Below are 25,592 nucleotides of genomic sequence, written 5' to 3' on the forward strand. Positions count from 1 at the left end.
AACAAAAACCACTTATAAATTAGTATAAAATTGGCAACATTTTAAAAATATCACAAGCGTCCTTGTCACACACAGACACACACACACCGTTGAAATTTCAATATCATCATTTAATGGGAAAACACAAATGTTGAAACATACAAGACGTATTGATATATACAAAGCTGCAACAATGAAAAAACATGTTTACTGAAAATTGCCAAATTGTCTAATTGGTTCTGTATCAGTTGCCTATGCAAGTGAGAGTTACTGTTGCTGGTTTTTGTTCTAGCATTCAAACCCCCGCACTTCAGTTGGTAAAAATCTGTGTTTTTTTGTCGTTTGTGTAGTCTGCACAGAAACTAGTAAAACTGAACAAGCAGTTCTGCAGCAAGTTGGGGAAATACCGCATGCCTTTTGCGTGGTCCATGAGGTATGTATTCATAGGTGGCCTCTGCTATTCTTTCAAAGCTGTTTCTGAAGGCCATTTCCAGCTTTTAAAGCTGGTCAAAAAGTGAAAGGTGCAACCAATTGTGTTAATCATTTCAAGAACAGACTATCGCACATATCGATTGGTTACTGATAATATTTCATTTGTCTTGGGGTCTTCTTTGGGCTTTGCAATGATGCTTTTTCAATAGTAAATCACTGGTTGGTCAGGGAAAATGTTTTTACAAAAGGTGTGGAAAATTATGCAAATCTCGGTAATCTGAATCTATCATTTTGGTGTCAGATATTGGGTTATTAATTAAGCAAGTGGTTACCCCTACCAATTCAATAGGTACAATGTGATTAGGCCAAAATGTAGATGCTAGGCAGGGGCGGCTCCTCCACTAAGGCAGGAAAGACAGGAAGGCTTTCAGGGCATGAAAACTATAATGATAATAACGTGATTACGATCATTTTATTTTTCATAGGTTTGAGGCTGGGTTAGGTTGGGAGGGGGGGTGGTGGCATAGGAAGAGTGGTTTGCTCACTCCAAGTGCGCATGACGGTTTGGCCGGCCGTCTTAGCCGGGCCAAACATTCATGCGCACTTTGCATATTCCCCACCAGACTCTAATGCACAGCCTGGTGGGGAACATGGCCAGGAACCCTGTCCCCATCTGAGGCCCATCTACGGGCTCAGACCAAGAACGACGCTGCATGCTGCATTGGGATTGGCTTATGCGTGCTTGGGTGCTTCCTGCATCCGGGACTCGCTGGAGAAGCCGAGACACAACGGTGGAGAGATGACGGCTGTGAGGAGGTAAGTGGTATTTTTTTTGTATTTTGTCCCCTTGCCTCTCCACCTCTGTTCTCTGCCAGCCGCTACTGTTCTTAGGGAATAACTGGTTAACATCTTGCAGCTATAGCAGAAGCAGCAGGCAAACCCGAGAGAACTGTGCGTTAGGTTCAAGCAGTACCAACAATTTTAAAGTAGACAGTAAAATAATATTTGGAAAACAATTTAGAAAAATAGAGAATAATAGAACAAAAGAAACAATAAAACTGGACATGGCTATGAAGTTTTAACAGGATTGTTAGATATAGGGTTTCTGCTTGGCAGAGGTATGCATCCTGTCCAAGAAGGAAACATAATCCTAGAAAGGGAAAGTCAGATACACACCCTAAATTCACCTGAGCTTACCATTTGGTAGTTTGGCATAGAGCAGGCAGGCTTAACTTAAGAGGCAATGTGTAAAGCATTTGTGCAACACTTCAAACAGTAACACAGTGAAAATACCAAAAAAAGACTCCACACCAGTTTAGAAAAATAGATTCTGATTTTATAAATAAAGCAAGATCAAAATTGCAAAAATCCAATATGTAGAAGTCAAGAATTTAATTTTTAAAGAATAAAAATGTAAATAGAGCATAAAACCAATAAGCGCCTGTGGAGGTTATCTGAACGCGCAGGACTGAGGTAAAGTCAAGAGTTCAGGCTGACTGCAATGGAGTGCATGCCAGATACTGGAATCATGCAAGGACCAATGAACAAAGTACCTTGATCCTGGTCACAACAGCGAGATGTAGGGTGCAGCCAAGCGACGAGTGGGTGTCGATCCCACAGTCAAGTTGATGCACTGATTTTCTCCACCCAACGATGGCATTGCACAAGTTCCGTAGACGAAGTGCTGGAGCTGAGATGTGTTGGTTATACTCTGATTTCTCCTGTCTCTCACTGCAGGAGGCAGCAATGCGGTGGCTCTAAAGCATAGGTTCTTGAGGCCATGCACCAGTTCTGTTCCCACCATAGTGTGATACATTGATTCTGCGTCATGCAGGAATGCGTCAGTTCCACTAGAATCCACTTCCAGTGGACCATGAACAGGTGCAGGAGGTGCGACTTTGATATCCCTGCGTCTCAAAACAAGAAGAAAGCCAGCATACCCTTGGTGATCATTCTGGGGTCAAGCAAGTGTCCAGCTCTTCCTCAGCAGGGGCAGAGGGTAGCATGCAACAAGCAGAACAGCAGAAAAGCATTTTTTCAGCAGTCCAGCAGAATGGCAGTCCTTGTAGCAGCACAGCAGTCCCTCTTCCTGGCAGAGTTTCTTTACAAGGCCAGAAGTGTCTGATTTGGTGGGGACCAAGACCCAGTACTTATTCCAAGTGGTGCATTTGAAGTGGAGGTTACTTCAAAGAGGGTCTTTGAAGTGAATAGAGGTCCACCTTCCCAGCCCTGGCACCAGACTTACTACAGAGCGGTATGCAACCCTTTGTGTGGGGACAGGACACTGCCCATTCAGGTGTAATTGTCAGCTCCTCCCTCCCATCCTGCCCATCAGGATGCAGGTGGCCACTCAGTCACACATAACCTTCCTTTGTATGTGGCTGGCTAGAGAGAATGCACAAAGCCTTGCTATCACCTACCCCAGATGTGAATTGGAGACAGTCTGAAGGCATACAGGGGTAAGAGCAGAGGAATGTCATCTTTCTTAAAGTTACATTTCTAAAATTGTGAAGATATATTCAACTTTGCCAGCAAAGAGGATGTATCACTGTCATTCCAATTATATCAAACATGCCAGAGCTACTCCTTCTCAATCAGGAATGACAGCTTTTAAGTTTAATAAGGACTTCCCATAGTTAAGCTATGAGGGGATAGGCCTCCCAGTAGTGAACATTTTTTTTTTATGTGTGTTTCACTACCAGGACGTGCAAAACATAAAACTATATGTCCTTCTTTTTGCTTACACAGCGCGCTGCCCTTTGGGCTACCCAGGGCCTACATTATGGGTGTCTTATATGTAATAAAAGGGACGTTTAAGGCTTGCAGGGGGGTTTAAATGTGAAGTAGACATGGCAGACTAAACTGTACACACATGCTTTGTAGTGACAGGCTTGAGACACGTTTAAAGGACAACTTGTGTGGGTGGCACAATCAGTTCTGCAGGCACACTGGTAGCATTTAATTTACAGGTCCAGGGCACATGTAGTGTACTCTACTATGGACTTACAGATAAATTAAATATACCATTTGTGAATAAGTCCATCAAACCGTATTTAGGGGAGAAACACATGCACTTTAGCATTGGTTAGCAGTGGTATAGTGTTCAGCCCAGCAAAAATTATACAGCAAAAATTGGAGGTAAGCAGGCAAAACAATTTGGGAAAGACCACCCTAAGGGTGTCAGGCCTGACAGATATCACAAAAACGCCAAGCAGAAGTAAAACAAATTTTAAAAACAACCTGGAACAGTGGTTGGATGCACTAAGCAGGTCATCCCGGCCAAGGTTTTTACAGTAGGACTAGGTAGGTTATTTATTGTTTGACTGTGCGGAAGCATTTATTCTTTTTCTAGGGTGGACAACAGCCTTCCATATTTAGAGACCTCAACCTCTCTGGCAGTGGTTTCTCCTGCCTAAGTGGCTCCTCCGAAGGCACTGAAGTGTGCTGAGCATCCACCATGTTTCATGCTGCTGCTCAGCAAACTTTTTTGAATTTCAGAACAAATTCCCAAAGCAGATTGTTTTTGAAGAACAAAAAAACTAGTTGCCATGACACATTGGGAGTTCACTTTTTCTTGCTTATGGCTGGCAAGCTTTTCCTAGGGGGATCAAGCTGGAAAAAATACTTCAGAACGTTCAACCTAAATAGAGCAGATAGTGAAAGGTACTAAGACTGACAAGCTAATGCAACTAGGACAGTCGATCTAGGGTTTCAAATATGACTGTTCAGCATATTCCAAATCGTACGGGAAGGATGCCAGTTTGGACAGGGTACTCCGTCACATTTTTATGGAGTACCCTTTCTTCCAAACTCTAAACAACTCCTTAGTCTCTGAAATGGAAGTCCAAATCCTTCAGCAGGGCAAGGGCCAAGATTGAGTCCGATAAGGTTCCCTCAAGGTTGGGTATCTCTTTGTTTGCTTACTGAAGTCAGTGGTTTCAGCACCAAAGGGTCTGAGCAGGACACAGCTGAATTTCTCAGTGGCCGAAGTTGTTACATCACTGGGATGGATTTATCATATCACACTGCTCGAAGATTTTACCTTTGCACTTACTCACTTTTTTGGTTCCCACAATCCTCCAGTGAATCAAGGCTGAATGCTGTGCCCAGGTAGGGCTTCACAATTCTGGACACCTGAAGTGCAAGTTCCCACTGAACCAATTTTCACCATGGCTAAAAGCTCCAAGCTGGACAAACATGGTTTTCCTCCGCACCTTAGGGGCAACCTCCCCTTGGAGGCCTCAGCAATTTGTCCAGTCTTCTAACTGCATGCCCATAGATCCTCAGGGCAGACTTCAGGGCTTCAAGTCTCTCTCCAGTCAGGGCTCTTTCAGGGTCCAGTCCTCTGTAGTCCGCTCCGCCTTCTTGTTTTATGTGTCCCTAGTGCAAGTAAAAAGGCGGTCTGCCACTTGACAACCGTGGAGCAGTTTTATTCCCTGGGTACCAGGGAGAAGTCAGGAATCATGAGGTTTTTTTCTTCCAGTGGGGCCTTCTTCTTCAGGTGTAGTCTTGACAGGCCCATAAATGTTCTAAAAAGGTGGTGGTGAGAACCCAATCTAATCTGTTGCACTAGACAGTGACTGGAGTATTTTCCTCTATAAATCCTTTGTGCTTTCTTGCCCTGCGCCCACTTCCTTTTGTTTTCCAACGTCTCCACTTTACTCTACAAATTTCCAGAAATCATACATTTAGAATGGCTGAACACTTGTTCCCTTTGGATGAGCTCTAGCCTGGCCCCTAGCCACTCCCCTATTTACGTTCCTCCCCCATTTCAGAACCTAAATGTTCTCTCTTCTGTTGGGGTTTGAGCCAAACGATCAAAGAGGGCTTTGAAATGAATGGGAACAGAACATGTCTGCCCCATTTGGTATCAGCAAGTCAACAGAAGATGTAAATAAAGCTATCTTTTGTTCTTTAAGCTGTCCTGTGCCCCTCCCAGGTGGCTAATTCCAACTAGGTGGCCAATTAATAGCAACACCCATGCCTCCTTGTGTCCTAAGGAACACCTGTTGTCCTCTGGCAGACAGAACAACGCCAAGGAGTTTGTGGGCCTCTATGATGAGTGGCAGCACTGGTTTAAACCATTCTGTTTCTGGCACCCCAAACAAAGTTTTTATAAAGTTACTCCTCTACCAAAATTATAAAAAACGTAATCTCACTACTAAAACGGATTTCGAAAACTGCGTGGAAAATACCTTTCGTTCATTTTGCCTGCAATTTGCTAAGCTGAGATACAAAAATAATAAGTTGACTTATATCTAGGTCTGTTCCTAGAGAATGCTGCCTGGTCGTTTAGAGTGAGAGCAGCTTTAAGGTTTTTAGCTGCTGTGAGGGTACTTGTTTCAAATATGTAGAGTGGCACTTTTTATATATTGGTAACCTTACTCTGTGGGCTTAGAAGCACAGCTCCTGGCAGCCATATATTTTTTGTCAAATATGCGGGTGATGTAATTACAAACTGCAGATGACATTCAACTTCCATGCCACCGGTGTAAACTCGGAATTATCTAGCAAGGCCTTACAGTAAACATAAATAGCACTACCATTGTAAGGCCAGAACACATGCACTATGATACTGAATAGCAGTGTCACATGACACAGGGTAATGACCAGAACTACATGTGGATTAACAGTTCATCATGAAAACCTGAAGCACTGCTACATCGAAGCAGTCTACAGTGATCAAATTGCTTACCAGCAAGTCATATAGGGGTTAGCAAACAAGGAAGCATAAATCAGATGTTGTCTTTTTTGGACTACCACTGTGTGACTTACATTGTGAGAAGACCATTCATTAACTGTCAGCATTCACCAGGTAACTATAACATCCCTTCAACTAAAGTTATAGAGCTGAATGTCAATGTTTTTATTTATCATTGCAAGAGTTTTCAGTACTTTTTTCAACTTTTGGTAGTGAATTACTTTGACACCTGTTGGAAAGTGCCCTTTTTATTTGTTCACCCCCCCAATTCTTGCTCCAAATGCTGATGTTTATAACTCCGATAGTGCACTGGAGTCTGCTGCCCAGACCCCAGTGCCTGTGCTCTCTCCTTAAACGGTTATGTTGGACTTGCTTCTCCCAAATTGGCAGAGACTTTATCCTCTTATAAGTCCCTAGTGTAATGTATCGGGGTACCCAGGTCAAAGGTGGTAAAGGGGTTTCCAGGGTGGCAGCATGGTTTTGTGCCACCCTGAGGGACCTAAGCAAACTACTGACAGCAGGCTTGTCATTGCAGACTGCTGGAGGAGTGAAAACTGTTCCAACTCAAGTGTGCCCTCACCATGTGTTGCACAGTCAATGCACTATCTTTAATATCTGTCATGCTCCCTGAAGGAAGGCCTCGTCAACCCAGGAGGCAGAGTGTATTACATTAAAGGTGTGGACATATATATGCAAACCTCTATGTTCCTATAATGGTGTCCCCCATTGGGAACTACTGCAAGTGTTAGCGGTTCATAAGATAACATGGGCTGCCAACCGGGTAATCTCAAGATTGGCTGCTCCCTTATGATACCACTTAAATATGTAATGTTTGGTATCAAACAATGCGCCTTCTCACCCGTGACATGAATCTGGTGCCCTGCGTGACTAGCACATGCTTTGCTGCGCCTGCTGCCACCAAGACAATATTCTGATCTCCTGCAGGCAGTGTGATCACTCCCAGGAGTCAGGATCAAAGGCTTTGGCGGGAAGGGGGTCACACTTCCCTCCTCTCAAACAGGCTGGTGAATTAGCAAATCAAGGCAGTGAGCGTCAAAGACTGCACTGCCTCTGATATGCATCTGGGCTGTCCCCCTGAGGAGGACACGGCCCTTCCCTTGCCCCAGGCGCACTTGCACTGGGACAAGGTGGGAAATTAGATATGCAGGAGGTGATCACCTCCAGGAAGGCTGGCCACACCTTTAGGGTCGGCCGCCTGATCTGTATACTTAAAATAGAATTCTGCCATCTTCAGGAGGGCAGTAATAATGGGTTCTAGGTTGGAAAGGTGACCTACACCACTGGATGTGGTGACTTCACGGGCAGATTGGCTACAGGGACTAGCTGCCCATTGGCGTCTGGCTCCCACACCTCTAATTCCCTTAAATCTAGGATTTAACAGACCCTCCTGACACCAGAACCTCAGACCTGAACAACTTACTTCAAGGAAGGACCAAGCGGAGACCTGTGTTGCCGATAACAAGACTTTGCCCACAGCACCAAAGCAAAGGAGGGCTACTTTGCCCCGATGCAACAGACGTGGAACTGAGTGAACAACTCTCCCCCTTAGCTGTAACCCAACACTCCCGAAGAGAGGGACTCTTGTGGAAGCCAGAAGCACCCTTAGTCTCACCTGAATTAGAGGCACTCGTCCCCTTCAAACTGCATGTAAAAACACTGCTGGCCATTTGGTCCTCTGTGGGATCGCCCAAATCCAGGTGGTCCAATGCATTGTGAGAGTTGTAGTCTTGCCTGCTCCCAAGATTCAGGCACCTATGTCACTCCCCCAGAACCAGGGAAGTTCCAGAAGTATTTCGCTATGTGTGCCTTCCAAGGCTTATTGGTCACCAAACCAGTAACCAACCCCCACACTTGAGGCTGCACCTACAGGGAACACCGTGCAACCATCATCTGATGTCAGCAGCATTCTGTTTAATACAGCATCAATTAAGTGGTAAAATCAGCACCACCCGCACTTCCTGTTCAGCAACAATGAGAGCCAGAACAACTCTGCACCCGTACTCCACAGGGTAGGTAAAATTGATCTGACTGATGTGGCCTGGTCTTGGTACATGCATGACCTTCAACCTGTAAGGGTTCCACGTAACGTGACCTGCAAGCGACTGATTGTCACAAGTGTTTTTTGTCATTGACCGCAATGTTATTTTATCTATGTATTTTTCTGCACTGATTTAATATTGCTTCAAAAATCTATACCTCTGGTTATATGTGTGGAGTTCTGTGTTTTGGTGTCTAAATTAAGAAAAAAATACACTGTATTTTTATAATTTGGTGTGGGATTTCTCTCATGTCATATCAATTACTTATTGTCCATGTTGGTACTCTGAAATGCTTAACACTTATTCCTCTTGTGAAGCCTGACTGCTCTTTGCCACTCTACCAGGACTGAACTAAGGATTTATTCATGTGAATCCAAGGACCATCTTGGGGGTATGGTGATGATATCACAAAGTAAGGCTACCCAGCCATACCACATAGTATCCCACTTTCCCACAATCCCTAGCCAAAGAAGAAGATATCTATCCATAGCCTCTTGCTGTGCACAGTAGTATTTCGGCATAGGATGCAGCCCTTTGTCACTTGCCGTACCATACCACTCTGTCCCAGAACTGGCTGCTCATGGCATATGGCCATGGGCACATGCCCTTGTTACAGCCTACACCCAGTCTTTCTGTCTTCAGTGTGCTCTTCAGTCTTACTATTTTGTTACATCCATTGGCCCCAAGAGGGTCCCTATAATCTAACCAATGATGGCAGCAGCACTGGATTCTTTGATCTAGGCCATGTTGGCTCCACATGCAACCCAAGTCCTTATTTGAAACCAAGAAATTCAAACCATTTCTTTTTTGAGGGGGCATGATCTATTGTTATGTAATCCTGCATTCTCACTGGGTTCCAAGTATGCTTGCCAGCTACTTTATACCCACAGATTTATTTTTCTTTGACACTGAATCTACATATCTCCTCAGGCCCAATTGGCCACAGCCTTTCACAAATGGATATCTGTGGATCTTTATTGTGGATCCTTGGTTATTTTGAGGTAAGTCAACATATTTTTGTATTTTTTAGGGCAGCATTTGCCTCTCTGTCCTCACCTATATGCACTCTAAGTTCAGGGTATTTTTTCTCTAACCCTCTTTGTCGTGAGCTTCTTTTCTGGGACAAAGGATGCACAACTGGCCATAGAAATCTTGCACTGCATAAAGACAGATACAATAAACACTTTCCTGTTATGATCAGACAAAGGCAATGCGAGCTGGCTTCAAGGCCCACTGGGGATAGACTCAGGGCAAAGCCAGTGGCCACAACATGTGGATTTTATTGTGGGTTCTTGGGATGCTGGGCCTGGAAATGCCCTGTGCCTAGATAATGATGTATTAGCACAGCTTTAGTTGGCAGAGGTATGCTCCTTTTTTCAAGTAGGGACCCTTCCTTCTTGTCAGAGTAAGGGGATTACACACTTCAGATAACCCCTGCTTACCCTCTTGGTAGCTTGGCACAAGCAGACAGGTTTATCCTAAAGGCAATATGTAAAGTATGTGTACCCAAACACATATTAACACAGCAAAATCACCACAAATGGACACCACACAAGTTTTGAAAAATAAAGTACCTTTATCTAAACCAAACAAGACCAAAACTATAAAAATCCAACATACGTATATCAAGATATAGTTTTTAAAATGGTTACTTCAAGAATAGAACTGAAGAAACAAAATAGCTCCACCTGGGGCTATTACAACGTTCTGACATTCAGAAATCAAAATACAGCACTGACAGTGAGGTGTGCGGGCCAGCCACGGAGTCACACAGACCCCGCAAACAGCAGTACCATGGAAACAAAGTCAACAGATGATGCATGGCATCGTGGAGCTGAGGCATCAGAGCCGAGCCAAAGCCGGTTCTCTTCTGCCATGGGGGCGGTGAGTCTGTGAGTCCACGAGGAGGCGAGGCATCGAATCCAGAACAGAGGTGGTGATGCCGCTGCGATGCAGTATCAATTCCGATGATGCAATGCAATGTCGAAGGGTTTGTTAAGTCACACTAAATGTTTTTTAAAAAATGTTTGAGAGTTTTACATAGCGCAAACTCGACCCGAAGGTATCAGGTATTGAAGCACTTTACATGAGCACCTGTTGCGTTACAGAAGGACACATTCATTTTTGTTAGGCACAGGGAGATTAAGTGATTTGCCCAGAATCGCACAATGTTGAGCGTCGTTCCCGAGACTCGAACCCGGTTTCCCAATTAGAGGTCGACCACCCTAGCCGTTAGGCCACATCCTCTCTGCGATAAGGTGATGCTGGCGTCGATACGAGTGCTGGCATCAGGGACGCCGATAACTGCAGGCATCGGCAGGTGTCGAAGGATGTTGGAGCTGTGGTGCAGGTGAGGCAGTGTGTTGTGCACTTCACGAGTGGTGACCCTGGTCTCGGTGCAGGTCGCACTGTCACTGGCGGCATCACTGATGGAGTTGGAGTTGTTCTTCTTGCTTTGCTGCACCAACCTCACAATTCTCAGAGCCCGGGAGCTAGAACTGACGCCCTTTTAAATACAGGAGTCCAGGTGCTGGTCCGTGGGTGCAGGTGAAGTCTTTTGTGGCCCTGAGACTTTGGAAAAGGAAGCAAGCACACACAAGCCCTTGGAGATTCTTCAAGCAGGTTCATAGCAAAAGTTAAAGTCTTTGCCCTGTTTTGGGCTGAAGCAGCAACTGCAGGCCAACCCAACAAAGGAACACAGCAAAGGGGCAGTATCCTTACAGCTCTCCAGCTCTTCTCCTTATCAGAGGTTCCTCATGAGTCCAGAAGTGATCTAATTCTCTGGGGTTTAAGGTCTAATACTTATACCCCATTTTCTCTTTGTTCTCTTTTTGGCAGGGGTCTTTTAACCCAGTCCAAAACAGTTCTGTCCTATTTGGCCCAGCTTCCTTACAGGAGGCGGAGACAGTATTGTGCAAAGGAGACACAGCCAATTCAGGTGCTAGTAAAACTCTTCCCACTACTCTAAATGCAGAACAGGTCTAATCGTCCCGGCTATGAGTCAGCCAGAAAAGGTGGACATACCTCAATCCCCCTTTGAACTGTCTAGGGTGAATACACATCCCAGCTCCTGTCACTTCAAAACCAGACAGTGAATACACAAACAGGAAGAGACACACAGAATGGTTGAATAAGAAACTGCCTACTTTCTAAAAGTGGTATTTCCAAGCACACAATTTAAAAAACACCTTTGCTAATAGATGTGTTAGTAAATTCTTAGTTCAGATAGCATAAACTCCTATTCTCCATCTTGTCCCAATGGAAAGTTACACTTGTAAGATGTTACAGTGCAGCTCCCATGTTATACTATGCGACAGATAGCCTTTGAATAATGAAAAATTAAATACACAGTATTTCACTATCAGGACATGTAAAACACACCAGTACATGTCCTATCTTTCACATCCACTGCACCCTGCCCATGGGGTACCTTGGGCCTGCCTTAGTGGTGACTTACATGTACAGAAATGGAAGGTTAGAGCCTGGCAAGTAGGTGCACTTGCCAGATCAACATTGCAGTTACAAACTGTGCACGCAGACACAGCAGTGACAGGTCTGAGACACATGTGCAGGGCTACTCCTGTGGGTAGCACAATCAATGCTGCAAGCCCACTAATAGTATTTGATTTATATTCCCTGACACACTCAGCTGTCTTCATGATGTGCAGTGGTCTAGCGTACCCCCTTTTCCCCCAAGCAGGACTGGTCTGCACACAATATTAAGTTATTTCTTCTCGCCTAATTCCACCAATCAGGCAATAGAGGGTAATATTCAAAATGCTGATTTGACCATTTTTGAGTGAAATATCCCCTATCAAAATGCTGTGTGTTAAACACAATTTCCTCCAAAGTGGAAATGGAGCAAAGGTCTGAGCATTGGTCTGAGCGTCATTAACATGGATCCTTTGATGGTAAAAGCAAAAATAAACCGCACCTTATTTTACTATTATCAAAGAAGTCAGAATGTGCAATAAGTACAACATTAAATAACCAGAAGCAGTTACACCAATGTACTAAGGAATATCAGACTTGGTCAATCAGTGGATTATTTATTTTATTTATTATTTTTACAATTTAAAAAGTTTTAAATAGCGCGGACAAGACCACAGGGGGTATAAGAGCGCTTCACACAATGCGCTTATAAGAGCTTGTTATGCTGGATCCAATTAACAACCATTTTAAGCATGCAAGGGCAGCACATCTATGCACAAAAAAAGATCTGCACTGCAGGCAGAAATGTCCTGATCCATAGAATCCTGATCTATGAACTCTTCTACTCAGAAATTGCATTTATTCCTATTGCCAATCAGTCAGGGAGCATAAAGGGGGGGAGTTCCTAGGATGTATGCCGCATAAACAGTGATAAACCATCATAAAGTCGAAGGCATACACAATAGCCCAAATCTATTAAACTGTAAGTTGCTTACAATATAACATATATAATACGAGTTCATAACACATTAATGTGTGTGTATATATTTTCACTAAAACTGTTTGGGTGCGTTCGCTGGCTATGTTTCAATTAATGTTAATGTCAATACTTGTGAACTGAGGTGTTCGTGGGTAGCTCTTATAAAATGAATTGGATTGAACATAGCACAGCCGCTATGGTACGTATATATTTGCAGGTAAAACGATTGCAGTAACATTTATGTCAAGAAGTCGAAAAACATAGGAAGAATTAAAAAGTATAACCCGAATCAACAATCTGACCAGGAATTGAGGCTGACATCACAAAGACCTGAACAACAAATAGAAGTTTAGTTGAAGGAACAATTGGTTAGGATGCAAAACTTACAAATCACTGCAATTTATCGTTTACGCTAAGTAAAGCATTAAATATTCCACCACATGCACTACTCATACGCTCATAATTAATGTTGGTATCCATCGCCTTATCATTCACATTATCACTGTCATAAGTGAAGTTCCTCAACACTCTTACAATGCAGAATCTACTAGCCTCAAACTTTTGCCAGACTCATAAGGCTCTGGGAGCTAGGACTGGTCTTCAAGAAGCCCAATTTGAACTTTAAAGGTTGCTGCGCCCATAGCCTACTTTACCACTTTCTGTGCTCTGGCAAGAGCTAGACTGGGCTGTCCACATCACCCATACCTGACCTGTGTGGTCATGAGAAGGGCACTGACTTATGACTGTTTTGTACCTTGATACTCATGAATCAAAACATTTAGAGGCATTTCAATATTTTTAATCACATTAACCACAACTTGCATTGATTACAGTTTTTTCACTGACATTTTGTTTTTTTTAGTTTTATACTTTGGACCTTAACAAAGTGTTAGACTTGACATCCTTGGTGTGGTTTACCTTGACTTTATGAATCTACCGCCTTCATTTTAGACTGGGTGATGGATTGCTTTTTTGCTTTGCCACTGCTGATCAGTGATAACGTGCAAGTGCTCGCTGAGTAAACTGTAATTATAATTGGTTATCTATGATTTGGCATATTTGATTTACTAGTAAGACCCTAGTAAAATGCAATCCCCTCCCAACCAGGTATGGAGTGAGGGAGCTGGTGATACTTCAAGGTAGGAAAGATGGAGTATAACTTGGGTGGGTGGAAGTTAAGGCTAACCCAGCTATCTTCGAGGGAGGGGTGAATTTTGGGAGGGGCTTTAGGGGAAACAGCAGAGAAGCTGAGGAATGAATACTCCTGTGTCATGAAGGGGGCACAAGTGGAGCATTTCTTCAAGGGCCAGCTACCGAAATGCATCTTTTTTTTACTCCTCTCCCTGCCCCAGCTCACCCTCCTTCAATCCTGTGAGTTTACCTTGCTCTGGTTTGTTTCAATAATCTATAGCACCCCCCTCTCCCATTACCCTCTTCTGCCAAAATATTACTCCATTCACTATTCTCTGCACCCCTATTCTTCCATTCCCCATGGACAACCCATAACAGACACCCCCCACGACTTATCCCCAGGAAATGAGACCCTGCCAATAATCCAAAGGTTTTGAGAGAAGTTGTCAAATGTTCAGTAGCGAGGAGAGCCAGAGCGAGACCTCATAGAGGGGGCAAACAGATAATCATGCAGGCAGACAGACCCCAGGACCAGCTCTTGCCCCAGAGCTTTGAGGCTCCATTTGTTATTGGGGCCGTAATTGGAGTGGGCTGGACCCTCTCTGATTAGAGGTTGATGCCGCAACAGGATGCTTGTTGCGATGTGAGGGGGTGCTCAGGATGGCCATAATACTAGTATATCCACAATGTGTGAGAGCGACCGTTGTAATGACAGGAGGTGATTGTAATGGTGTACAGGTTTACCGGAAGGAATGTGAGTTGAGTGATGGGCTGTGAGACAGGTGGCCGTGGGGTTGGAAGTTGCCAAGTTACAACGTGAGAGGTTGTTCCCATCAGGAGATGTGTGTGTAGTACTGCTGCCCTTGTTGAAGTTTGTGGACGAGTACACACTCCCCCTTGTAGCCAAAAGTTAGCTTGTAGTGTTACTTCTAAGTGCTGCCGTTCATTGTATATCATAGAACAGTATTAGAGCTGTCACACTGTCACGTTGGTTAGTTGCAAGGAGTTTCTGTTCTAGTGAAAGTTAGTTGTTAATTGTTATTGTGGCAGAGCCCTTCGTTATGTATCTGTTTCAATTCCTACTCGTGTCTCTATGGGTAATGGGAAAGGAAGCAATTATAAATTCACTATCTAAAAATTGTAATGCCAGGTAAGCAGGGCGGCACTGCCTCAAACCCAATTTTTACAACACTGGTACAATCCATCTTTTTTTAGGGCTAAGATCAAATTTACAAAAAAACAGGATATGTATAGAGGATTGTGCAGAAAAGTCATCACATGGGCATTTGCATAGGGTTCTCGACCAGTCATTCAGTTCTGGGAAACTCAATGACCTAAATATGATATTTAACTTAAAGCACGTTAACAAAAATCTTTCATAGTCACTGGTAACCATCATAATGTATGGCTGAGTAAGCTCAAAGGCCAGAGTGAGATGATGCGCTTGATCAGTTGGTTTATCCATTTCAAGAGATATTTTCTTTTCACTCAAATATCTCATACAATCGGACTTTAGAGCCTTCCTAGACACATTGCTTAATGTGTGGGGATCGTGGTAATATTCCTGATGACCTAGGTGGCTTACAAATGATTTAACGTATTCTAGCCATCTGATATTTTTCACTCCATCGAGCCCCATAACATCTTTTAATATGTGACGATTAAAGGTCGATTCATCTGTAGTCCACATCCTGTGCCACAGGAGGACGGGCTGGATTTTTATCACGTCCTCCAGGTAGGGTAGACCAATTTTGACATGACAGATAAAATTGACCGTGCTATCTGGTACAGACAGGAGGTATTTAAGAAACGTATTTTCTATTGTTTGCAATGTATTAACATTTGAGAAACCCCAGATTCCTGCTCCGTATGTGGCTATCGCAAGACATTTTGCCTTCTATATGTGCAGTAATTCCCCTTGGGGCTGTTTTCCCAATTTTCCACTAAAATTTAAGTCTAAGACTTAATAAAAAGAAGCTGTCTGGATTTGACTGCACGGTTCCAGGATCCTGAATGGTCGAATAAAAGCCCTAGATAAAAAAATGATTTAGTATGCTCTATTGCCTTATCATCAATAAAAATGGTGTTACTAATTTTTTGTGTCCAATACCGCAATTCATAGTGAAAGTTTTTGAGCAGTTGATAGTAAGGCCTAAATTGGACATAAAATTAGAAAAAGAGGTAACTACCCTTTGAAGGCCAAGAGGCGTACTTGACATGAGGACCACATCATCTGCGTAAAGGAGTGCAGGGATAGGACGGGTTGCAGCTAGCGGTAAATCCCTGCACTCCTTTACCAGGGTGGTCTCTAAATTGTTTATGTACATACTAAATAACCTAGCCTAACACCTTTCCTAACTCTAAAATTATTATTACATTCTCTATCCCGCCCAAATTACACCTTTGCCCTTGCACCCATATAAAGCTCCCTTAAGAAGGAGATTTATACATGGTCAGCCCCATGATCCCCTAAGATTGACCATAACTTTTTGTGGACAACGCAATCGAATGTGGCCGCCAGGTCAACGAAAGTTAAAAACAACCTTTCTCTCTTAGCTTTGGTGTACTTTTCCAATATAATATATAGGTTTAATCCTTGCTCAATTGTCCCAAAGCCCTTTCGGAACCCATATTGTAGGTCATTAATATTATTCTGTTTGTCTGCCCAAACCTGCAACATCTCTAAAATCACTCGTCCCAGGATCTTCACTGTGGAATCCAGTAATGAGATTGGGCGATAGCAGGCTGGGCTCGACCTATCTCCCTTTTTAAAAATAGGTAAGATTATTGATTCATACCAAGTCATTAAAAGTCCCTGTGTACAACACGCGTTAAAAACTTGTGTTAAAATCGGTCCCCACAAGGCCAAATTAGATTTAAATAAGTCCACCGGTAAACCATCCGGCCCGGGTGCCTTACCGCCCAAACTAGCACTTATAGCATTATTGACCTCGCTAAGGGCTAAAAACCAAGGGTAGGTTTAAGAATGGGGGGGGAGAACTCAGGATCTGCCTCATTTTCTGGGATCACTTGTTCGTCTCTGGTTGTATTATAATACAAACTCGAGTAATGCGAAATCCACTCCAGTTCTGTTATGGCAATTTCTATGCTAGTTTTATTGCGCTCAACCAGAAAAGGGGCATTTACTGCTTTCCAGAAAGCTGTTGAGTCTCGATCGGTTGAAGCCTTGTGCAAAGCATTCCAGGCTTCCTCTTTCAAAGTTTTCTTCCTTGCATCTAGGACCCTCCTATAGTACCTTATAGCTTCTCTGATATGGTCCTGGTTTCTTACCCTCGCATTCAGGGCATATTTGAGTTTAGTATAAGCTTTTGTGCAACCGGAGTCAAACCATCCTTTGTTACGTGCATTCTTCCCTCTTATTTTTACGCGCAGTGTATCTTTAATATGTCCGGCAATATTTAAGAAACTCTTGATTATTTCCTGGTGTGAAGATCTCTCATCTAAACAGGAATAAAACATATTTTTACATTTTGTGACAATATTTGTAACAAACGCCTCTGGGTCCAATTTTTCCCATTTTAAAGCAAACCCATTTTGTCTACTTAATATAATGTTCTTCATCAACTTATTGGGGTTACCTTTCATATAGAAATCTTGTTTACTCACTAAGATATCAATGCCTTGGGGATAGTGATCTCTTAAGGTGATATCATAGGTGGTAAACGTACTAACACGTGCAGGTGCCTACATGTTATTAGTATAAAGGCAATGGTCGAAAAGGAACCTCTTCCATTAAATGTTGGGGAAAAAGGGACCACAGGTGAGCAAAGATTGTTTGCGAAATCCATGTCATGTAAGAACATGATCTCGTTTAACACCTTAGCTGCGTGTAAACATTTCTCCCCAGTGCTGCGCTGTCCATTAGAACTAGTGCTGAATGGACGTTCAATGGTCGTGCGCAGCACTGGGGAGGTAGCGCTGCTGACGACCATTGGCCGTCAGCAGCACTTAAGGGGTTAATAGCTCTCCGAGAGGTGTGTGTGGAAAATGATGATACAAATTGGCATCCTTATCAAGTGTTATTCCACATGCCCCCTTAGCATCCCTATGACAAATCGGTGAATTAAAATCCAGCCCCATATGACAATGATTTCCTTAGTTGAACATAAAAGTAACTTGTTCAGATTGGCGATTAGTTTGCGCAGTGTACCCTCAAGCAAATCTGTTTGAATATTGTTATAAAAGTTTATTAAGACTATACGCAAACCCACATCAACTTGAAGAGTTATGCGTTGGTAATACCTGTTAGAGACAGTTAAATTGACTTTTTCCAAATTTAGGTGATTAGATATGTAGGTACATAGCCCCCCTTTGGATCTGCTGTGATGCGATCGTATTGCTGGGGTATGAAGCGTTATAAATCCATTTATGTGGATTGGTTCCACTGCCCAAGTTTCTTGGAGACTTATACACAAGGTACAGCCATATGTTTATAGAAATCTTACTTTTTAGGCCTGCCACGTTCCAAAATAAAAACTGGTATTCATGCCTCCTGTCTATAACCCCACTCCTTCCCTGCCCATCATTCTCCTGCACATTAATGGGCCCGGTTTGTAGTAGGGATGGCTGTGTTGGCACCGCCAGGGTCTCTTGTAATGCGCCCGCACTTACATGTGTATGCCCCATGGCGTCTTTTCCATGTGTGTCACCCATTTCAGATATTAGGGCAGTTATTAATGACCCCGACATAGCATCACTGACTATGGTTCTGGATGGGCCGGCTCCACTTGACTCAGTCAATCAACTCCTTCGAGGTTATTAAATGCATCAAAGCGGTTATGTGTCTGGATGTTGAAATAATTACTGTGCGTTGGGATATGGGGTTCCCAATTTGACCTTGCATGCCTACCAGGTAAGGGTGGATAGAAATAGCCAAGAGGAAGTACGTTCACTCCGGGTACAAGTGTAGTATGATTACCTGATCTATTCATGATCAGATCTACTAAACGAGGGCTTCTAAATGTTAGGACTACACAATCCCCTGGAAGTGTTTTCCACCCTCTACTGATCCACCCGATCCTCCTTGCCATTTTCAATTCGTCGAAAAGTTCCCCTGCAAGGCCCATCCTAAAACCTAGCTAATGCAGCGATCTATTTTTTAACGTTTCCAAAGATTCTTTGGTCACATGTTCTAATTTAGGAACATTAGCCAGCACCACAATTTAAGGTGTGGCAGCTGGGGGTAGTTCCAGGTATGACATTTCCTGAAACTTCTTCCTATCGTGTTGGGTGTTAGTGTTGTTAACAATGGTAACTTGTATTGGAGGAATAATAACTGGCAGTGTAGCAGGCGGAAAAGTCCGCTTATTTGCAGTAGGGGGGTGAAAAAATACATTTGGTGTGCTGTGTCCTATATCATTGTTGGTTTGTGTGGAAGAGATATTAATATTAGATCTTGGCCTGTTACCAGGTAAACTTGCTTGAGTGGAAGCGCACCCTTGTCCAATGATCCCAAGTTTGTCCAGGCATTTATTCAGATTTGCTTCCATTTGGCCAAATCTAGTCGTCAAATTGCTTAAGCTATCTCTAAAGTATGTTTCTAAGGTCTTCAACCTAACTTTTAACTTGCCAAACTCGTTCACTGTACGTGCATTAGAATTGAGTCATGTTTTTTCCCAATTTTCAGTTTTCTGTGAATTAACTTTTACAGAGGCCTTTTTACATCATTTCGATAGGGGTTTAGGTGGCTTTAAACTTGGAATAACAGGGATAAGAGGGCACGTATCAGGATTTTTGGGGCGCTTGGTCGGAGGTTGTGTTTCATTCTCATGTTCACTGGTATATTCACAGCCAGATTTATGGTCAGAAATATTTACCACACAACCATTTAAGTTTGTGTCCCTTCCATGTTCTTCAGCTGGATTAGAGGAACTGGCATCCCCTGAAACACCTCCCTCCCTGACAGGATTTAGAGCCTCTTCGACAGTTATAATCTGTTGTTCAATATCCCCCACTGCTCCCGTCAGATAACTTAGTAAAGATTGACGCGAATGGTCTCCCTGTTTAATGGATTTTTTTTGTTCTGGGTAGCAAACAGTTTTCTCTTCCCCATCTTCAGTTGAACAAATACCAAAAACGAAACAATGATGAAAGGGGTGAAGTTAAGCAGGGAGTAAATGGGTAAATTGAGTACGCCCTCAAAATAAATGTTCTCAGTCTGGAGGTCCAATGGCCATAAAATTACAAACAATCAGAGCACAGTGCCTTACTTCAAACTATATTCCTTGCTTCCTTCCTACGTGTAAGAGGGATGGCCCGGGCCCGGGCACGTCCTGCGTTGCGGAACTGCCGCCGGTCTTATTAGGCCCCCAGGAACTGCAAACAAAGTGCGAGGTGCATACAGGCAGGCAGGCAGGCAGGGCAGGTACTCCAGGGAGTCCAGGGAAAGTGCTCCATGCTGGTTCCTGAAGTTGCTGCCGCGGTCTCCCCAAAACAGGTAATCTTGTGTAAAATACAATGGAAGATTTTGGTCACTATAGTTAAGAGAAGAGGCCAAGACGGAGCTGAGCAGTCAATATCCCACTCCGCGAGGTTGGTGGGCCACGCCCAGTTTTATCTGGCAGGTTACTGTTCCCACTTACATTGTTCCCTGCTTTCCCCGTAATCACAGCCAGCGGGATCGACGGAAAGTGCACCGTTCGTGCCGCAGCCTATGCACGGCGCTCCAGCCGTGCTGATACAGTTGGGGAGCAGTCCGTCTCCTGGCTCAGCAAGGGGCTCGCCAGCGTCTGTTGTCCCGCGCAGCTCACGTGCCCTGCTACTCACCGAAATCACCACAGGGGGAGGACGTCACTCGGTCTCCTGTCAGGCCGTGTTGTCCATCCGCGGGGCACCGTGCGGATCCGTCTGGCCGAGACAGCCGAGGCAGCGCCCGTCTCACGCACACACAGTCTCAGAGCTCCGCCGCCTGGGGGTGAGAAGATTCGCCTTCTTTATCAATCTGTGAGTATTTGACCTCGTCTCCTGTAGCGGCACGCCTCGGTCTGTCACAGCACCACTGCTGCTACGTTAATGCGTGAGACCTCTGAAATCCTTGACCTGCTGATAACTTTTACTGCAATTACTGCCGGTTTTCTTCCATCTAAACTTCTTCCTCTATTCAGAAACGCCACAGAATTTCTTGGCTCCCCTCTTCGACCTTCAACTTGCCTTCCCTCTGAAGAGCTCTGGGAAGGCACTTAGAGACTCACTGGGTGTCATGCAGAGGCCAATGGCAGGGTCCAGTCCATGTCCTGTTGCCACTGGTCAGCTAGGTATTTCCAGGAAGTTGCCTCTTGCAGCTTGTTGTCTGCCTGTAACCACAAAAGATCATCCAAATGACACTTGGGGTCCACTTCTTTGTCCAGGGTAAAAGAGGGAGCAGGTCCAGTCCTTTAGGTCTGCGCTCGGGTCACAAACAGCAGATTCAGACCCCTTCTTATCTTCTCCAGGTTTAGAAAGTGCCAGGCAATGCCACATATATGCCTGGCACTAGCTGGTGGAGCAGAGGGTGACTCCTGGCCTCTCCCTAACCAATGAGTAAAAGTTCCCAAAGGTAACCCTACCCTCTTTTAAAGCAGTTACTGTTTGCCTTACTGCAAACAGACCCAACATGGCATGTTTTGAGGCATTTTAAAAATGGTAAAAGTGTTTAGCCACGTTGAACTTGGGCTTTGAGGGTTGGGGTGTGCATGGGGAGTTTGCTATGGTGCTAATAGGGTACTCCCACATCTAACACTTAAATCTAGTTTGAAGAGTGCACTGTATCTACAATAAACCCAGAGACAGATGTCTGGTTGAACAAAAGCATAGTCCTTCAGCTAACAGACAGGGGATCCACAGGAATTGTTTTGGCATCCTGTTCTCTCCCTTTCAAGAGTGCCCCAAGTGCTACATGCACCTCAACAGATCTGTCAAGAAGGATTTAACAGTGTGGTATCACAGGAATCACACAGCTCCCATCGTGAATATTCTGTGGAGTTCAGAGGAGGTATCTCAGGCCATTGTTTGCTCCTGTGAGGCCTTCCACACATATTTCACACGTATTCAAGGCTGAGCATAGACTGGGAGCTAGCAAAGGCTTTTTTCCAATTAGCCCTCTGATAGTTCAGGCAGGTAAAGGTTAACTTTCTAAACTTTTCCTTAATATTTATGAAAAATACAACTTCACTTTTGAATTGCCTTTTAATAACTATTAAAAATAGTTGTTTCATTTTGTTTCTAGATGGTCGAATTCCTGAGCTACAATATTAGTATTTTAATCCCAACTTCTGGGTTTCTACATATGACAGCTAGGCCTTCCACAGTGAAAATAGCCTTTAGAGTCTGGTCACTGAAGGTGCATGGTAACTTTAATTTTCTATATGTCCTAGGCTTAAATATGATGCACCTGCCTTGTGAGCCACAGGGCCTGCATAGGGGTCACTTACTAATATTTAAAAGGGTGGTCTTTACTCTGTCAAAAAAAGTTATGTTAACAGATCACACTGCCTCAGTCAGGCTACACAGAGTAGGCCTGTAGCCATGTTTGCACTACCGCTGTAGAGGATCGCAGCACCAGGATACCCTCATGGGTTATGGTGCGAATTACAAATTCACATAACACAATAGGTGCTACAGTCGACAAATGGCTGTAAAACTTCCAGACCCTGAGAGCACTGTTTAAACCATATACTTGGAACTTGAGGGTAAGTTAAATGTGCCAATCATTAGTAAGCCAGTGTAACCATGGTTATAGCTTAGCACAAGATCTTTACTCATGGTTAGCAGGATTAAAGTACACAGTACACTTATAACGCCAACAGAAATATATGGTCCTGCAAATTGTGATAAATCTGAGATAAACACACAGAAAAGGGGAATTTCTTACAATGCTCATCACAATGGTGTGAGCTGTACAATTGTGTCATGTTGTGAGGTGCTACCCAACATCCCTTTGTAAAGGTTATCCCCAGCACATAGTGCGATGACGTCCCAATGATATGTGAGCTGTCATCAAGATGTGAGTTTGCATTGTGATATGAGAATGCTATCATGATGTGGGATGGAGGCCTGTTCAATGTGAGATGTTGTCCCTCGAGCTAGGAGGCAAATTCACATCAAAATGTTACATAATGACATCACGATCTTGGAAGATGTAGTTATGTGCAAAGGGTATCATCATAATGTCCTGGATGTCTTAGAAGTGTGGGCCTTTTCTACTTTTATCGAGCAGGAGGCATGCTTGTCATGGATAGCTTTGTTTTATGTTCCAACACTTAATTGCACCTCCCCAGCTAATACATGGTCAGGCTTGCCTTAAAGAGGCAGGGTGCTGTACCATGCAACAATGTTAATTGGAATATCACTTGTCAAAGATGGAAGTTTGTGGGGATTTGACGAGGGCAAGATTATGCAGTCTGATGAAGGTGCTTGTGTTCATTGGAAGACGATTCCTGTGGTGATTTTAAAAGGGGATCTGATGATGATTTTGGATCTTGGATTGATGACATGTAACATTGTGCCTTTCTTTATTTCATTTGTAAGTTGTTCCTTTAAGGGATTTAGTTATTGTTCAAAGCAGCTCCATGGCAATGGAATGTATATGTGTGCTCAGAGAGTCAGTTGCAGCTGACCATTTCAAGCTGATGGAGGGGAAAATCCTTTCTTCTGAATAAACTTATCTTTAATCATCATATGGAGAATTCATCTTGATTTTACACTGACGACGAGGATGGGATTTGATCCGTCGTTGAAATCGGTTCTCATAACGGATGCTAGCATGAAGGGCCTTGGTGCAGTTTTGCAGCAAGAACATGGAGGCGAAGTGAGGATCATTTTGTTTCTCTCTCGCAGTTTGAAGGATGCTGAACTCAGGTACTCAGTGATTGAGAGGGAAGCCTTAGCTGTTCACTGGGCCATCAAAAAACTTAACAATTTACTCTGGGGTACAACATTTCTAGTGAGGAGCAATCACAAACACTTGTGTGAAGTTTTTAATAAAAAGGGGTTTGATGCCATATCAAGTAGAATTTCTAAGTGAATTGTAGGTTTGCAGGCCTATGATTTCAATGTTGAATATCTACCCGGAGTGCTCAATTGTATTGCAGGTACTCTCTCCAGGTTGGTCAATATTGAGGAAGGTGATATAGATTCAAAAGATGAGGACTTGAATGAATGGGTATGCAATGTTGAACACGATGGGATGAAAGAGGAAAAATGGCGTAAAGAATGTGACTCTGATAGTGAATTTACGGAGTTACGCTCACTTGTGAAAAAAGGTTGGTCAAACAAAACTGGAGGGAGTGTGGATTATTTTTGGAATGTGAGGGACGAATTGTCTTTAAATGGAAGTTTGATATTTAGAGGTTCAAGATTGATTCCACCTAAGGTTTTGCGTGAAGAGTTGATAAACTTAGCACATGAAGGACACCAGGGAATATCCAAGACTAAGGAAAGTCTTAGGCTTAATTACTGGTGGCCAGGGATAGACATTCATGTTGAGAGAATTTTCAGAGACTGTGTACAATGCGCCTTAAATGAGAAATCTGTAAAACCTTGATTTCAACCCATGATAATAAGAGAACGTCTGAAAGGTCCATGGGAGGAGCTTGCCCTTGACATATTGGGACCTGTTACATCCAATGGTGGTGAAATGTTTGTGTTTGCCCTCATTGACATGTTCTCAAGATGGCCGGAAATTTATTTTATGAAAAATGTTGACTCTAAACAAGTCATAATCATTCTTAAGGACATCTTCACGAGGGAGTGTTTACCTGGCCCCCTCTTGACAGATAATGGGGTGCAATTTGTATTTCGTGAAATGGAGGATTTCCTACAGAACTGTTCATTAATCACAAGCTATGTGCATTGTACCACCCTGAATGCAATGGTATGGTAGAACGCTTTGTGCGAGTGCTTAAAGAGACTATTTCAATGTCCAAGCAAAATAATCTTGACTAGAAAAACGAATTGAATAAAAAGGTTGAAGCTTATAGGTTTACCCCACATGCCACCACTGGTTGTTACCCTTTCAGCCTGTTGAAAAACAGACATCCCAACACATTGGTAGCTCCGTTTTGGGTGAATATTGCTGAATCCAAAAGGAATGAAAGGCGTTTCCTCTCAACTTCTACCTGAAACAAATGAGGAGAAAAAGGCGATTGCAAGGAAGGAGTACTATGATTACAGGAAAGCTGTGAAATCTACAGTTGTCCATGTGGGAGATCTGGTCATGATAAGGGCACCTTTGGGTAAGAAATCTTCATGTTTGTTTTCTAGGCCCTACAAAGTCATCAAAGTTTTGAGAAATGCCATAAAGACTGAAGACTCTCGCTTATGGAATTTGAATAGGGTGGTTGTATTGAAAAATAAAGCACTTATAAATGACAAAAACAAGGGTGTTACCATAGAACCTAATTCTACATTTAAGGGTCCCACTCCTATCCAGTGAGCATGTAGAAAAAAATATGTACCGTCAAAATTCAAGGACTTTGTTATGAATTCTTAAAATTTGTTACACTACTTTTGATATTATTTTGTTTTAGTCTTTTGTTGTTATCTGTTTTTAGTTATATGGAAGGAAGGTGTTTAACATTGTGCCTTTCGTATTTAATTTGTAAGTGGTTCCTTTGGGGATTTAGTTATTGTTCAAAGCAGCTCCATGGCAATGGAATGTATATGTGTGCTCAGAGAGTCAGTTGCAGCTGATAATTTCAAGCTGATGGATGGGACAATCCTTTCTTCTGAATAAACTTATTTTTAATCATCATATGGAGAATTCATCTTGATTTTACATGACACTCATGAAGATCTGACAATGACGCACTGGCATCTGACAAGGACTCGTATGTCCACACCACAAGGGCTCCCATTGCAGAGAGCAAGATTGCCACGATGA

General features: G+C 43.3%; 1 protein-coding gene across 9 annotated transcripts in view; it reads left to right on the forward strand.

The window, feature by feature from the left end:
- DOCK10 (dedicator of cytokinesis 10) overlaps window positions 1-25,592 on the forward strand; it is a 1,740,483-nt gene that overhangs the window by 1,014,258 nt on the left and 700,633 nt on the right. For all 9 annotated transcript variants that reach the window (XM_086943899.1, XM_086943900.1, XM_086943901.1 and 6 more), the window contains exon 14: window positions 330-412. In XM_086943899.1, coding sequence (XP_086800025.1) covers window positions 330-412 — 83 coding nt within the window. The remainder of the gene's footprint in view (window positions 1-329; window positions 413-25,592) is intronic.

Source organism: Lissotriton vulgaris, chromosome 11 (assembly GCF_964263255.1).
Source record: "Lissotriton vulgaris chromosome 11, aLisVul1.2, whole genome shotgun sequence".
Classification (NCBI taxonomy): Eukaryota; Metazoa; Chordata; class Amphibia; order Caudata; family Salamandridae; genus Lissotriton; species Lissotriton vulgaris.